This window comes from Zalophus californianus, chromosome 9, assembly GCF_009762305.2.
Source record: "Zalophus californianus isolate mZalCal1 chromosome 9, mZalCal1.pri.v2, whole genome shotgun sequence".
In the NCBI taxonomy this organism is placed as follows: domain Eukaryota; kingdom Metazoa; phylum Chordata; class Mammalia; order Carnivora; family Otariidae; genus Zalophus; species Zalophus californianus.
Genome location: NC_045603.1, coordinates 62177997 through 62192354, shown reverse-complemented (window position 1 = coordinate 62192354; position 14358 = coordinate 62177997). Strand labels below are relative to the sequence as shown.

Here is a 14358-nt window from a genome sequence, read left to right as displayed (position 1 = left end):
TCAAAGGGATTAGGAAGAGACCAGTTATTAAGATTCCGAGGCAAAAATAGATCAGCTTTGGGAAAGTTTGATGGGTGTGAGGCCAAGAAGAACAAACCTCACAGTGGCCTCATGAGGTTGAAAGCCAGAAGAATGCACAGGGCAGCTCTCAGTTGGCATGGATGCTGATAGTTGCCAGGGTGAGGATGGGCCATAAAATCCTATAGGAGGGAGAGATTTTGATGTTATCAAGAGAGGGTTAAGACTGCAATTTTTTTACGTTTCAAATGAGTAAAATTAAGGTTTGACAAAATTGTTTTTATTTCAATTTCTAGAACTGTTATATGATTTCCCAAAATGAAATCTGTAAGTGACAAAGAAAATTGGCAGCCTAGCATCTAGTTGTCACTTGAGGAAGGAGGGGCCTAGCGAGTGGGGACAGTGTAAACTCCATCCATCTGGCTGCATTTTTCTCTTTGGTGATAAGAGCCGCCCACCTTCCTCCCAGCGCAGAGCTGCTCCTCTGGCTGATTCCAAATGAGCTATATATCAACATGCAGAGAGCTGGCTGCCGGTTCTCAGGGGCTAGCTGTGGTTCTCCACCAAACTTCTCTTCTTTTAGTTCTTGTGGTTAAGTCTTTTCCCTTGAACTTCAGAACCATGTATCTACTGCCTATTTAGTGGGTCCATTTGGATGTACCAAAGCAACTCAGACTCAACATATTTAAAAGTGAAGTCATCTTAACCCCCAAGCTGTGCATCACATCTTATTCTCTCAGTGATTTTTACTACCTTCCATCCGTTTGCCCATGACAAAAATCTGGACCTCTTTCTTGGTTTTCCTTCGACTTTACTTCCCACTTCAATTAGTCAATAGGACTGTTCAGTATATCCTCCCTACTTGTTGCTGCCTGGTTCAGGCTGTCATAATCTCTCACCTGAATTGCTACCACAGTCTTCTACCTGGTCTTCTTCACTCTGATCTTGCTCCTCCCCCACCCCCATCTCCCCACTGCCCACCTCATTCTGTATACTGTAGCTGGAATAATCTTTCTGAAATGAAACTTTTATCAAGTCATTCCCTATTTAAAAACCTTCAGTATCTCCTTATTGCCTTCAGGATAAAATCAGAACTCCTTCCCATGATAACGTCTTTGCCTTCCTGATGTGGCACCTGCTTATCTGTTAATTTTCTGAAGTCTGCTTACATTGAATTGTTTGCAGTACCCAAATGACTTGATCTCCCTTGTCTGTAGTCTCTTGTATATGCTGTTTCTTCTTCCTGCAAAGCTCTGTCCATTTTCCCGCCATCCCCCACTCCACCAGCCATCCTTCAGGCTTTAACTGAGATGTCAGTTCCTTTATCTCTCTGAACTAGATTAGGTGTCCTGCTTGTGCATGTCTATAAAAGCCCATTTTACTTTATTAGATTTATCATACTGTACTTTACCTGTTTACTTGTCTGCCACCCCCAGAAGACTTTAAAGGTCCCTGAAGGCAGGGAGTTACATTGGTCATCAATATAATTTCTGGCATATAGTAGGGAGCACAGTAAATGTATTGTTTCCTTTTTTTCCTTTTTTAAAAAAATTGTGGTAAAATATACATAATATAAAATTTACCATCTTAAATGTACAATTTGGTGGTGTTAAGTACATTCACATTGTTGGACATCCATCACCACTGTCCACCTGCATAACTTTTTCATCATCCCAAACTGAAACTCTGTACCCATTTGGATAATTTCTCATTGCTCCCTCCCTCTAGCCCCCAGTAATCATTATTCTACTTTTTGTTCCTATATATTTGACTAGAGGTATCTCATATAAGTGGAATCATACAGCATTTGTCCTTTTTTAAAAAAGATTTTATTTATTTATTTATTTATTTGAGAGAGAGAGCATGAGCAGGGGGGAGGGGCAGAGGGAGAAGCAGACTCCCCAATGAGCAGGGAGCCTGAGGCGGGACTCGATCCCAGGATCTTCATGACCTGAGCCAAAGGCAGATGCTTAACTGACTGAGCCACCCAGGTGCCCCCAGAATTTCCTTACATTTTAAGGCTGAATAATATTCCATTGTAAGGATATAGCACATCTTGTTTATCCATTCATCATCTATCCATGGACATTTGAGTTGCTTCCACATTTTGGCTATTGTGAATAATACTTCTGTGACCATGGGTGTACAAATATTTGTTTGAGTCCCTGCTTTCAATTACTCTGGGTATAATTCTAAAAGTAGAATTGCTGAATCTTGTGGTAGCAATTGGACATAAATTTTATGTCTAATTGTTTGAGGGACTGCCATACGCAGCACAAGGGTTCCAATTTTTCCACATTCTTGCCAACACTTGTTATTTTCTGTTTTGTTTTGTTTTATATTAATCACTCTGGTGAGTGTGAAGTTGATCTCATTGTGGTTTTGATTTGCATTTCCCTAATGATTAATGATGTGGAGCACCTTTTCATGTGGTTATTGGCCATCTGTATGTCTCCTTTGCAGAAATGTCTATTCAAGTCCTCTGTACATTTTTTTTAAGGATTTATTTATTTTAGAGAGAGAGCGTGGTTGGGGGGCACAGGGAAAGGCAGTGAGAATCTTTTTTTTTAAAGATTTTATTTATTTGAGAGAGAGAGGGAGAGAGAGAGAGCATGAGCAGAGAGAGGGGCAGAGGGAGAGGGAGAAGCAGACTCCTCGCTGAGCAGGGAGCCCGATGCGGGGCTCGATCCCAGGACCCTGAGATCATGACCTGAGCTAAAGACAGACGCTTAACTGACTGAGCCACCCACATGCACCACCCCCCATGCATTTTTTAATTAGGTTGTTTGTTTTTTGTTGTTGAGTTGTAGGATTTTTTTAAATATAGTCTGAGTATTAATCTTTTATGAGATATATGATTTGCAAATACTTTATTCCATTCTGTGGGTTGCGTTTTCACTCTCTTCATAGTGTCCTTTGAGGCACAAAGTTTTTTTTTTTTTTATGAAGTCCAGTTATATCTGTTTTGTTGTTGTCACTGTGCTCTTGGTGTCATACGCAAGAAATCCTTGCCAAATCCAATGTCATGAAGATTTCCCTCTACATTTTCTTCTAAAGAGGTTTATAGGTTTAGCTCTTGTGTTTAGATATTTAATCCATTTTGAGTTAATTTTTGTGTATAGTGTAAATAAGTGTCCAACTTCACCCTTCTGCATATAAATACCTAGTTTTCCCAGGACCATTTGTTGAAAAGCCTGACCTTTTCCTCATTGAAGGGGCCGGTCACCCTTGTTGAAAATCATTTGGCCATATATCTGAGGGTTTGTTTCTGGTCCATTCCATTGGTCTGCGTGTCTGTCTTTATGCCAGTGCTGTTATGGGACGGTGGACTGCGACAGCCAGGAAAGAGTTCCTGAGACGTCGTATGGTGCAACTTAAGTCTATTCAGGTAGCGCGACGGACGGGACCCGTGAGCAGATTGCTGCACGTCTGCTGTGTGACTGTGTGAGGCTGGCCGTCGACATGCTGGGTGCTCGGGGCTGGGGTCGTGCAGGGAGTGCTAAATCATAAATGTCCGCTTTGAATTTCCACTCGCAAAACTACTTTCACAGGATTGCTCTGGTGTTTATTGTCCAGTTTGGTATTAACTACTGCTGAGATGTACAGGCAGTCACGAGACTCTCCAGGAATGCAGCAGCCAGCACATAGTCGATCCTCATCGAAACCGCACAAGCTGTAAGTCAGCCTTCAGGGCTACAGGTGAACATTTTTCTGCTTTTATCCTCCATCAGCACCACCTGCTTTGGGGACTGTATCTTTGTAGTAATCATTGCTATTGTAAAGCATAAGTCCCCCAACTTTGTTCTTCTTTTTCAAGTCAGAGACAAGTTTTTAACACTACTTGCTATTTGACCCTCCTCTTAACATTTTTCTTGAGGACCCTTGCCTATAATGTTGCTGTTAACAGTTCCTCCTGAATGACTTCTCTTCCTTCATCCCTGTTCGAACCACTCCAAAGCCAGTTTTCCTTTTCTCTTCTACCACTCTCCCCTTAATTTAGATTCATTTCTAGTTGTAGGTACAGGCCACAGCTGATATTTTCAGGCCTTAATCCTCCTGGATGACCAAGAGAAGGGAATCCTAATAATCTCTTTCCCCCAACTTTGAGTCCAGTTCAGTTTCTTTCAGAACCGTTAGGGCTAAAGGTCACTTTTATTGTTCCTTCATCATCTGGGCTAGGTGTCTGATCTAGCACTGCAAGAGGAAGAAAACTGAGACTGGGTTGGTATGATGGGCAAGATACATTGCTTAAGAGGCTGTGTGGTATGCTGAAAGGAGTATTATGTTGGAGGCCAAGAGACTTGTGCCCTAGCTCTACATCTGCCATTAATTAGCAGTTAGATAACAGCCTTTCTCACTGACTGGAAAGTTCTCTTATCTTTAAAGTAAGGAAAGTTGGACAAGGTGGTCTCTAACTCCCTTCTAAATCTAAAAAGTTTATTTTTACTTTTTGCAAGACAGTTTCCTCAGAAGAAGATTTTAAGCTGTTTTTTTTATTTTTATTTTTACAGATTTTATTTATTTATTTGAGAGAGAGAGAGCACATGAGAGGAGGGAGGGTCAGAGGGAGAAGCAGTCTCCCTGCTGAGCAGGGAGCCCGATGTGGGTCTTGATCCTGGAACTCCAGGATCATGACCTGAGCCAAAGGCAGTCACTTAACCAACTGAGCCACCCAGGCGCCCTTAAGCTGGTTTAAATGGATGGATAGAACTTAGATGAAAATGAAAGAGAGTTCAGGATATTTAAAACAAAAAAAATGAAAGTATATTTAGAAGTCAATGAAAATAGCAGCGACCAGCCTTTTTACTGAGTGATACTGGGTCAATTAGATATCCATGTGTGGGTGGGGGGAAGAACCTAGACCTCTATCTTATACATACAAAAATCAATTCCAAATTATTTGAAATCTAAATAAGAAAGCTAAAACAATGAAACTTCTAAAAGAAAAAATATAGGCTAATAGCTGCATGACCTTGGGATAAGCAAAGATTTCTCAGAACAAAGAAAACATGAAAGAGAAGATGGAGCCTGATGCGGGACTCTATCCCAGGAGGCTGGGACCATGACCTGAGCCAAAGGCAGACGCTTAACCAACTGAGCCACCCAGGTGCCCCTCCTGTTTTCAGTTCTTAAGAACTACTTTTTATCAAAAGACACCATTAAGAACGTAAAAAGGAGAAAAAACATTTGAGATATATCTGACTTGTATGGAAAATATCCAAAGAACTCCCACAAATCAATAAGAAAATGCAAGTGACTCAATAGAAAAAAGTGGCCAAAGACTTAAACTGGCATTTCACAAAGGAGGATATCTAAATGGTCAATAAACATATGAAAAGGTGCTCAATACCGTCAGAGAAAAGCAAATTAAAACTCCAGTAAGCCAGCAAACATGAAAAACTGCTCAACCTCTTTAGTCATTAGAGAAATGCCAACCAAAACCCACAATGAAAACACCTCTCACACCCACTAGGATGGCTGTAATACTGTAATAAAAAAATGTTTTAATTTAAAAAGGAAAATAAGTGTTGGCTAGGATATGGAGAAATTGGATCCTTACATTGTTGGTGAGAATGCAAAATGGCTCAGCCACTATGGAAAAAGTTTGGCATTCCCTGCAATTCCACTCCTAGGTGTATACTCATAAGAACTGAAAACAGGAGGGGCACCTGGGTGGCTCAGTTGGTTAAGCGTCTGCCTTTGGCTCAGGTCATGATCCCAGCGTCCTGGGATAGAGTCCTGCATCAGGCTCCCTGCTCCACAGGGAGTCTGCTTCTCCCTCTCCCTCTGCCTGCTGCTCCCTTCTTGAGCACTCTCTCTCTCTCTCTCTCTCTCTCTCTGTCAAATAAATAAATAAATCTTAAAAAAAAAGAATTGAAAACAGGAACTAAAATAAGCACATGTGCACACACTATTCACGATAGCTCCAAAATGGAAAGTCCCCAAATGTCCATCCATGGATAAATGAATAAACAAATTATGACACATATAATGAAACATTATTCATCCATAGAAAGGAGTGAAGTACTGATATTTTACATGCTTCCTTGTGGATAAACTTCAAAAATGTTATGCTAAGGGGCACCTGGGTGGCTCAGTCTGTTAAGTGTCCCATTCTTCGTTTTGGCTCAGGTCATGATCTCAGGGTCCTGAGATGGAGCCCCTCATCGGGCTCAGCGCTCAGAGTGGAGTCAGCTTGTCCCTTTCCCTCCCCCTCTGCCCGCCCCCCCACTCATGAACTCTCTCTCTCTCTCTCTTTCTCAAATAAATAAATTAAATCTTTAAAAACAAAAACATGCTAAGTGAAAGAAGTCAGACCCAAAAGATTACTTATTGTAAAATTCCATTTGTATGAATATCCAGAATAGATCGAGAGAGACAGAACACAGACTGATGGTTGCCAGAAGCTCAGGGCAGGGGTGGGGAATGGACAGGAAGAGTAATGAAGAGAAACTAATTAGTGGGTAAAGGGTTTTACTCTGGAGTGGTGGAAATGTTTTGGAACTAAATAGACGTGGTAATTGCGCTGCATTGTGAATATACTAATTCCCACGAGTTGTTCACTCTAAAATGGTTAATTTTATGTTATATAAGTTTCACCTCAGTAAATTATTTTTTAAAAAACTGTAGTACCTCTATACATACCCACTAGAAAGGATGAAATAAAGAAGACTGTCATTTCTAAGTTTGGTGAAGATACAGAGCAATTAGAACCCTCTTACATTTCTGGAGGTATTATCAAAGTGAGACAAACACATGCCCTCTTTTAACCCCAGTATTCCATTCCTGTTTCTACCTGAAGAGAAATGAACACATATGGCCACCAGAAGACATGTGCAAAAGCTTTTGTCAGCTGTTAGCAGCTTTTGTCCACAATAACCTAAAACAATAAACAACCTCACTGTCTATCAAGGTAAGATGGATAAACTGTGCTGGATTCATACATGGAATACTGGCCAGCAATAAAAAGAATGAACTATTGGTACAGACACAACAAAGATAAATTTCAGAGAAAAGATGTTGAGTGAAAGAAGCCAAACCCTGAAGAGTACTTTATATTCTACTTATATGAAGTTCAGGAACTGGTCAAACTAATCTAGATCAATGAGATAGAGATAGATGGCAGACTAGCCTTTGCTAGGTTAGTGGTCATGGTGGTGGTTATTGCCGAGAGAGCTCAAGAGAGCTGTCTGGCTGCTAGAATCAATCTTCTATAACTTAATCTGGGTGGTGGTTACACAGGTGTATACACACACACACACACACACACACACACACAAAATAACCAATCTGTGCACTTGAGATCTATATATTTTATTATGTTCTACCTTAAGAAAAAAAGCCTAGAAAATCAAAACAAAAAACAGTCACCAGAGTAGATGTTCTTGCAGGGAAGAGTAGAAGAGAATGTCTGAGAAGTGTAAAGTTGTAGAAGACCTTGAATGGCAGTGGAGTGGCAGAAGTTTGGATGGTGTCCTATAAGTCTGGTAGGTTTGAAGGAGGGAAATGGCATAATGGAAGCAGAGATGTGCCTGGTAGTCTGAGGACTGGTCTACAAGTGGAGACTGTTGCAGTAGGACCTGGATGCCGGTGATACTGTTGCAAGTGGAAACTCAGAAGAAAGAAGAATTAGTAAGGCTGGTCACTGGTTGGGCAAGGACAGCAAAGGATGATGGGGCAAAGATGACTGAGATTCATTGCCAGATGGCTGGAAAAATGATGGCTCTAATAACAGAATTAAGAAAGCCAGGAGAAGGAATCAGTTTGGGAAGTAAAGAGATGAATGGTTTTACTTGCGCTAATTTTGAAATGGTGACAGCAGTTGTGAGACTCAGGAGAACAATTAGGGCTGGTGATCAAAATCTGGAAATCACCCATGTACAGATTATGTTGAGTAGATGAGATCCCTAAAAGAGTGTTGCAGAAAGATTGCAGAAGTCCGGCCCATAGAGAAGAAGAGACTGTAGTTGTAGCCAGAACCAGGATAACATAGAACGGAATGAGGATCTTAAGCCATATGGAGAGAGAGCGGGGCAGGAGATATAAAGGGAGAAGATACAGAAGTAGGAAAGGAAAAGCAAAGATTGAGACTGTGAGGGGGAGCTGGGATCATTGAGGGACCATGGTCTTGGAGAAGGCGGGAGGAAACAGGTTCTGGAAACAAAGGCAGAGGACTTAACCTTGGTCAGCTTGACCTTTGAAGAACACAGGGGTGTACAGTCAGGTCACAGGCTTTGTCAGCATCTTCAGTCACTGCCTCTTGCAGTATATGCATTTTTTTCAATTGGAGCATAGTTGACGCAGAGTGTTACATTAGTTTCAGATGTATAGCATAGTGACTGGACAAGTCTAACCTGTGCTCACCATGAGTGTAACTGCCATCTGTCCCCATACAACACTATGACCACACCATTGACCTTATTTCCTATGCTGTGCCTTTCATCCCTGTGATGTATTCATTCCATAACCGGAAGCCTGTATCTCTTCCTCCCCTTTATCCACTTTGCCCATCCCCCCCTTGCCCGCCCCCCTTGCCAACCATCAGTTTGTTCTCTGTGTTTATGGTCTATTTCTGCTGTTTGTTTGTTTGTTTTAGATTCTATATATAAGTGAAATCATATGGTATTTGTCTTTTTCTGTCTCACTTATCTCACTTAGCATTAAGCCCTCTAGGTCCATCTGTGTTGTTGCAAATGGCAAGATGTCATTCTTTTTTATGGCTGAATAATATTCCATTGTGTATATATGTATATATATATATATACCACAACTTCTCTAGCCATCTTTCTTTAAAAGAAATTTTTTTAAGATTTTTTTTTTAAAGGTTTTATTTATTTGACAGAGAAAGACATAGCGAGAGAGGGAACACGAGCAGGGGGAGTGGGAGAGAGAGAAGCAGGCTTCCCGCTGAGCAGGAAGCCCGATGCGGGGCTCAATCCCAGGACCCTGGGATCATGACCTGAGCCGAAGGCAGACGCTTAACGACTGAGCCACCCAGGTGGCCCATCGATTCATCTTTCGGTGGACACTTGGGTTGCTTCCATGTGGAAGCAACTCTTGCAGTATTCTTTGTCCTCTAAATAGGAACTGAGGGTGACCCAGGGTTGAGAATGAGTGTGACTGTGAAAGCCAAGAGGTCCCAGGTATTTGAACTTATTATGTGTTTCAAGCATAATCCTATCATTTGTGAAAGGGATACAGAAGTAGTTTAAGGCACCACGCTTGCCCTCTGGGAATTTATAGGGTACAATTCAACAATGACTAAGAGCCAAAACAAGGGCAAATAGGATGTTTTGAATCCTGATTTGTCATTTTCTAGCTGTGTAACTTTGGTCAGGCTGTATTGTGTCTCTGTGTCTCTGTTTTCTCATCTCTTAAAAAGGAAGAATAATGATAACCTCATATGTTGCCCTGGGGATTAAATGGGTTAATAGAAGCAAGGTGCTTGGAACAGTGCCTGAAACATAGTAAGTGGTAGATAAACGTTAGCTAAGATCATGATAAATTAGTAAAGGCTGCAGCTGGTGGGAAGGTTGTGTGGAGGAGTGGGCATTTACCAGAGACAATTCAGGGATAGAGAGGAGGAAAGGAATGAGAGAAAAGGAATCTAGCGTGCGGAAAACGTTCTGAATAAAGTCTCAGATCAGCAATACCATTGGCACTTGCCTGTGATTTACTTGACAATCCAGACTATTCCTGCTGGGAGCAGTGCGGTTTAGAGTAGAACAGGAGGGTGGGTGACTGGCCCTGGTCACAAGAAGAGACGTATGATTTGGAGAGTCAGGGCACTTTGGTTGTGATTTTTACCCTGGCCCTGTGACCTTGGGCAAGTTGTCCAATCTTAGGACCCCAAGTTTCCTAATCTCTAAAATGAAATGGACTGTATCTGTAAAATCCCTTGCTTCTCAAAAATTCTGTGCCTCATATGTGAAAATAATTTCTTGGACCCCACGGTCTGTGGAACAGTGGGTTTTTTCCAGCGCAGCATGGAGCTCTCTGGTCTTTGTGGGGGCAGACTTGTGGTTCCGGCATCATTAGTCCCATGCTGTAAGGGAGTGAGCTGACCAGCCCACATAGAGACACTACACACTGCCTTTGCAACACTTAGCAATCACTACCACTAGAGAAATCTGGGATCTCTGCGGGTGTGTTTATGAAAGGAACCCTTGGGTATTTCACTCTCAAATTATTTAGAGTTAACCCTACTACTGTTCTCTTGAGGAGCCTCGAGTTTTATGGATACTTGCCTTGAAGTGGACCCTGAAGGCTAAGTAGGAGGGAAAGAACAATCTTTAGCCTTTTTAAAAAAAATTTCCCAGATTGTCTTTGTGGAGCTCGCAGAACTAACGGCAAAAGCAGCACCATGAACACCAGATGAAATGCTGGTAAAGCCCTAAAGCTTTATGGTAAGACTCACCTCTTGGGTCCTTTTGTGACAGGCACCAAACACTGTTGTTTTTGATGTTAGAGATTCCCCTGTTTCAAGGTGTGTTTTGTTTAAAGTTTTTATTTATTGAGAGAGAGAGAGAGAGAGTGTGTGTGTGTGTTTGCTGGGGAGAGGCAGAGGAAGACAGGGAGAGAGAGAATCTCAGGCAGACTCCGTGCTGAGCGCGGAGCCCGACTGGAAGCTCAATCTCAGGACCCTGAGATCAGGACCTGAGCTGAAATCAAGAGGTGGACTCTTTTTTCTTTTTCTTTTTTTTTTTTTAAAGATTTTATTTGTTTATCTGACAGAGAGAGAAACAGTGAGAGCAGAATCACAAGCAGGGGGAGTGGGAGAGGGAGAAGCAGGCTTCCCGCTGAGCAGGGAGCCCGATGTGGGGCTTGATCCCAGGACCCCGGGATCATGACCTGAGCCGAAGGCAGACACTTAATGACTGAGCCTCCCAGGTGCCCCTCAAAGCATGTTTTAAATAACTCAGGACTCTGTATGAACATGGAAATGGGCTTTTCAAATCCCCTGCTTAGAAATCATTGGCTCTAGTATGGCACTACTTCATTTTTCCTTTTAGAAGGGAAGTTTGGTTTGTTGTTCTGTTCTCACTTGTGTCCTTCCTGGTTTGAGCCCCTCTGGGCTGCACGCGGGCCTCTCTGCCATCCTTCACTCTGTGACGGGCACTGCAGTGCTGTTGCTTCAGAAGTTCTCGGAGATTCCTCTGCCATTTGCTTCCCCCCCCCGCCCCACCCCCAATTGTCCCTGGCAGGATCTCAGTCATCAGAGAGGTACTTCTGGACTCTGTACCAGATGGACTTTACACATCCTGGTGAATTGAAAAATAATTTGAAATGGAAGAGCCAAAGTAGATGGAAGCGATTTTATCTCTATTTTGTCCCTCCAAAGTTTAGTGTTTTCCAAAACTGAAATTCGAAAAGAGTGACGGTTTGCCCTTGTGTTGTATTTGGAAGGAAGAGTATTTCTTTAGGGAACAGAGTTCCAGGAAAGGAAGGTGACTTGGGCATATAAGGATTCCAAAGCCAACATGTGCCCCTGGGTAATGTTAGATATGCCTTATTAGTTAGAATAGAAGTTCCTTGAGGGAAATGGAATCCATCTTTGTAGTCGTATGTGGTTGCAAACAGTGAGTGGTGTGTAAGTAAGTAAGAAAAGCTAGCAATTCAGGAACCTCCCGTCTTTCCATCTCCCTGGCTACCCATTCCCCTGAGGGCTGGTGACAGGCCTCACCTAGCCCGTTCCCACCACGGATTTTCTGGAGAGAAAAGTAACCGTGTCATGGAAGCAACTGTGTGTTGCCGAGGTTGTGAATAAGGGGCAAGAGTGAGATGGTTTGGTCTGGCCTCTTTTCAGAGCGGCGATTGATTACTGCTGTCTGTGTTGCCTTTTCTTCCAGAGCTGACCTGTCCCGGACGCAGCATAACTAACGAAGCTGCTGCAGGATGAGAAGATGGCAGCGCGGCTGCTCGCACCACCAGGCCCTGATAGTTTCAAGCCTTTCACCCCTGAGTCGCTGGCAAACATCGAGAGGCGCATTGCCGAGAGCAAGCTCAAGAAACCGCCCAAGGCCGAAGGCAGTCACCGGGAAGACGATGAGGACAGCAAGCCCAAGCCAAACAGTGACCTGGAGGCAGGGAAGAGTCTGCCTTTCATCTATGGGGACATCCCACAAGGCCTGGTCGCAGTTCCCCTGGAGGACTTTGACCCATACTATTTGACGCAGAAAGTGAGTTGGAGGAGTTGGCGGCCCAGCTTCAGACCCCCTTTCCTCACAGGCTTTAGGGGAGACAGGGGAGAAAGAACTGTCCCTTTGCCCAAGTTTGGATAAGTAGTTCACCTTCTGGTTCAGTTCTGGTTAATGGGGTTTATTTTTCAGTTTAATTGCTGCTCAGGGTCATTTGTGGGTCTTGACACTTCTCGACTCTGTTAATAAGACTTCCGTTTTTGGCTCCAGGCCAGATCAGAAAAAGATGAAAACAGGTTAAAAACAAAAACAAAAGAGAACATAAATCCAATGGGACTATTTAACAGAGTCCAGGAAAGATGGCATAGTGAAAGATGATATAGCCGGGTAGACTCTCTCTCCCACACACATTCAAAATTCTATCTTTAAATATAAAGATGATGTAACTATTACAGTATCAACAAAGCCTATTGTTAATATAAAGGAGTTGATGGATTTGTACTCTATCCGAACTTTCTCTGTCCCTTGGTAACATTAGATCATAGCTGTTGGAGACAGGAATAGAATAAGGTAAACCAAACCGGGCCAGTGAGGACACGGGTCTTTGGCCTTGTTACTCAGTTGTGTGGGTTGAGCCACCACTCATTCTTCCATTAGAGTCCATTCTGTTATTCTTGCCGGTAAGAAGCACAAGTGAAATAAATGCTACTCTTCGTTTGGCCAAGAGTTTCAAACTCCCCTAACAAATATTTGACCAAACCGTGGGTTTCTTTCTCATGATTATCTTTTGAAACGAGGCAACAGGTGGAGAAACAAAGCCCCCTGGTTAATCCACCAGCCAACTAATGAGCCATTGCATACTGAGGAATGACATCAGACACCATTTTAGGGATCCCTCATTTGATAAATGTCAGTTAAAGAATTAGAGTGATAGGTGTTTCCAGATGAGGGGAGAAAAGGCTTTGTGTAATTACATATTCACAAATATAAAGCTTACCTAAACCCTCTTTATTAACAAAATTGCCTCATAAACTTCTCCTAACTTGTCCTTCAATCTTTTAATTTGGAAGAAATTTTAGTTTCTTGGCTTAATAATGGGACAGAAGTAAGATGAGACCAGTAGATCTCTTGATCTAGCTATAGTTGTGGAGTCATTTTTGGCTCAGGATGGCAAAAGCAGTTAAGACATTGTCTACACAAAATGGTCCTTCACTCACTTCTGTTGCACCTGAAAAATATAGAAAGTTTCAGAAACAAAGCATGATGTGATAGAAATAACAGTAGACTAGAAGTAAACACTCCTGACTCTGCCATAATTCACCATGTTTATTATCTGTATTTCTCTTTTCTCTTTTCTCTTTTGTGTATTGTTCAAGCTACCACAGATAGATTATAGGAAGAGAAAGTTGTAAATAAAGAAAAAACTTGTCAAAACTAGTTCATGTCTGTTAGCAAGACATGTCACTTCTCTGGGCCTAAATTTTCTCATCTAGAACTGAGAAGTTGGACAAAATTTCTAAGGACTTTTTCAAACATCAAGTTCTGGAACTGAGTAGTTTTCATAAACTTTCATTGATTTCCTCATTTACTCTTCCCTTTTTTAAAGTCTAACTTTGTAATCTGGGCCTTTGCAGAGTGGGGTAAATGGGGGAAAGAGGAGGCAGGCTGTAACATTCTGGGTTAGTGAATAAGGAAACATGGAATCGTAGGCTATTTTTAGAAAAAAATTACATTCGTTATAAAATTTTGAAATATTTTTAGATTTCCTTGCTCTTTCCTACCCTTACGTCCATGATCTTAGAAAAGGTACAAAGCAATGACAAATCACAGGGTTTAGGTTGTACCTATTTAGGTGAGTTGGCCAATGATATAACTTTTTCAGAAAGTACTCTTATGGCAATAAGAAAATTGCCTTGGACCCTGGCCTTTCAAGTTCCTAAAACCTCTTTGCTTTTATTTTAACTGTTTATTTTTCCAACTCAAATACAAAGTAAGTCTACCTTTCTTAAACCTGACTTAATATATGAAGAATACATAGAGCTATTTGTTGTCAGAGCCAGTTTCCCTTTGCATGCCTTTTCCCCTGGTCCTGCCCTATAGATAGCGTCTTTTCTCCTAATGCCTCAGATTTCAGTGCCCCTGGATCGGGACGGAGGCCTCAAGCCAACAGTCTCTGACCTTGATAGGTATCATTCCTTGGGTA

General features: G+C 42.1%; 1 protein-coding gene across 4 annotated transcripts in view; it reads left to right on the top strand.

Annotated features, from left to right (window-relative positions):
- Positions 1-14358, top strand: part of SCN8A (sodium voltage-gated channel alpha subunit 8) — a 179503-nt gene that overhangs the window by 49341 nt on the left and 115804 nt on the right. For all 4 annotated transcript variants that reach the window (XM_027593503.2, XM_027593501.2, XM_027593505.1 and 1 more), the window contains exon 2: positions 11868-12197. In XM_027593503.2, coding sequence (XP_027449304.1) covers positions 11922-12197 — 276 coding nt within the window. In that variant the 5' untranslated portion in view covers positions 11868-11921. The remainder of the gene's footprint in view (positions 1-11867; positions 12198-14358) is intronic.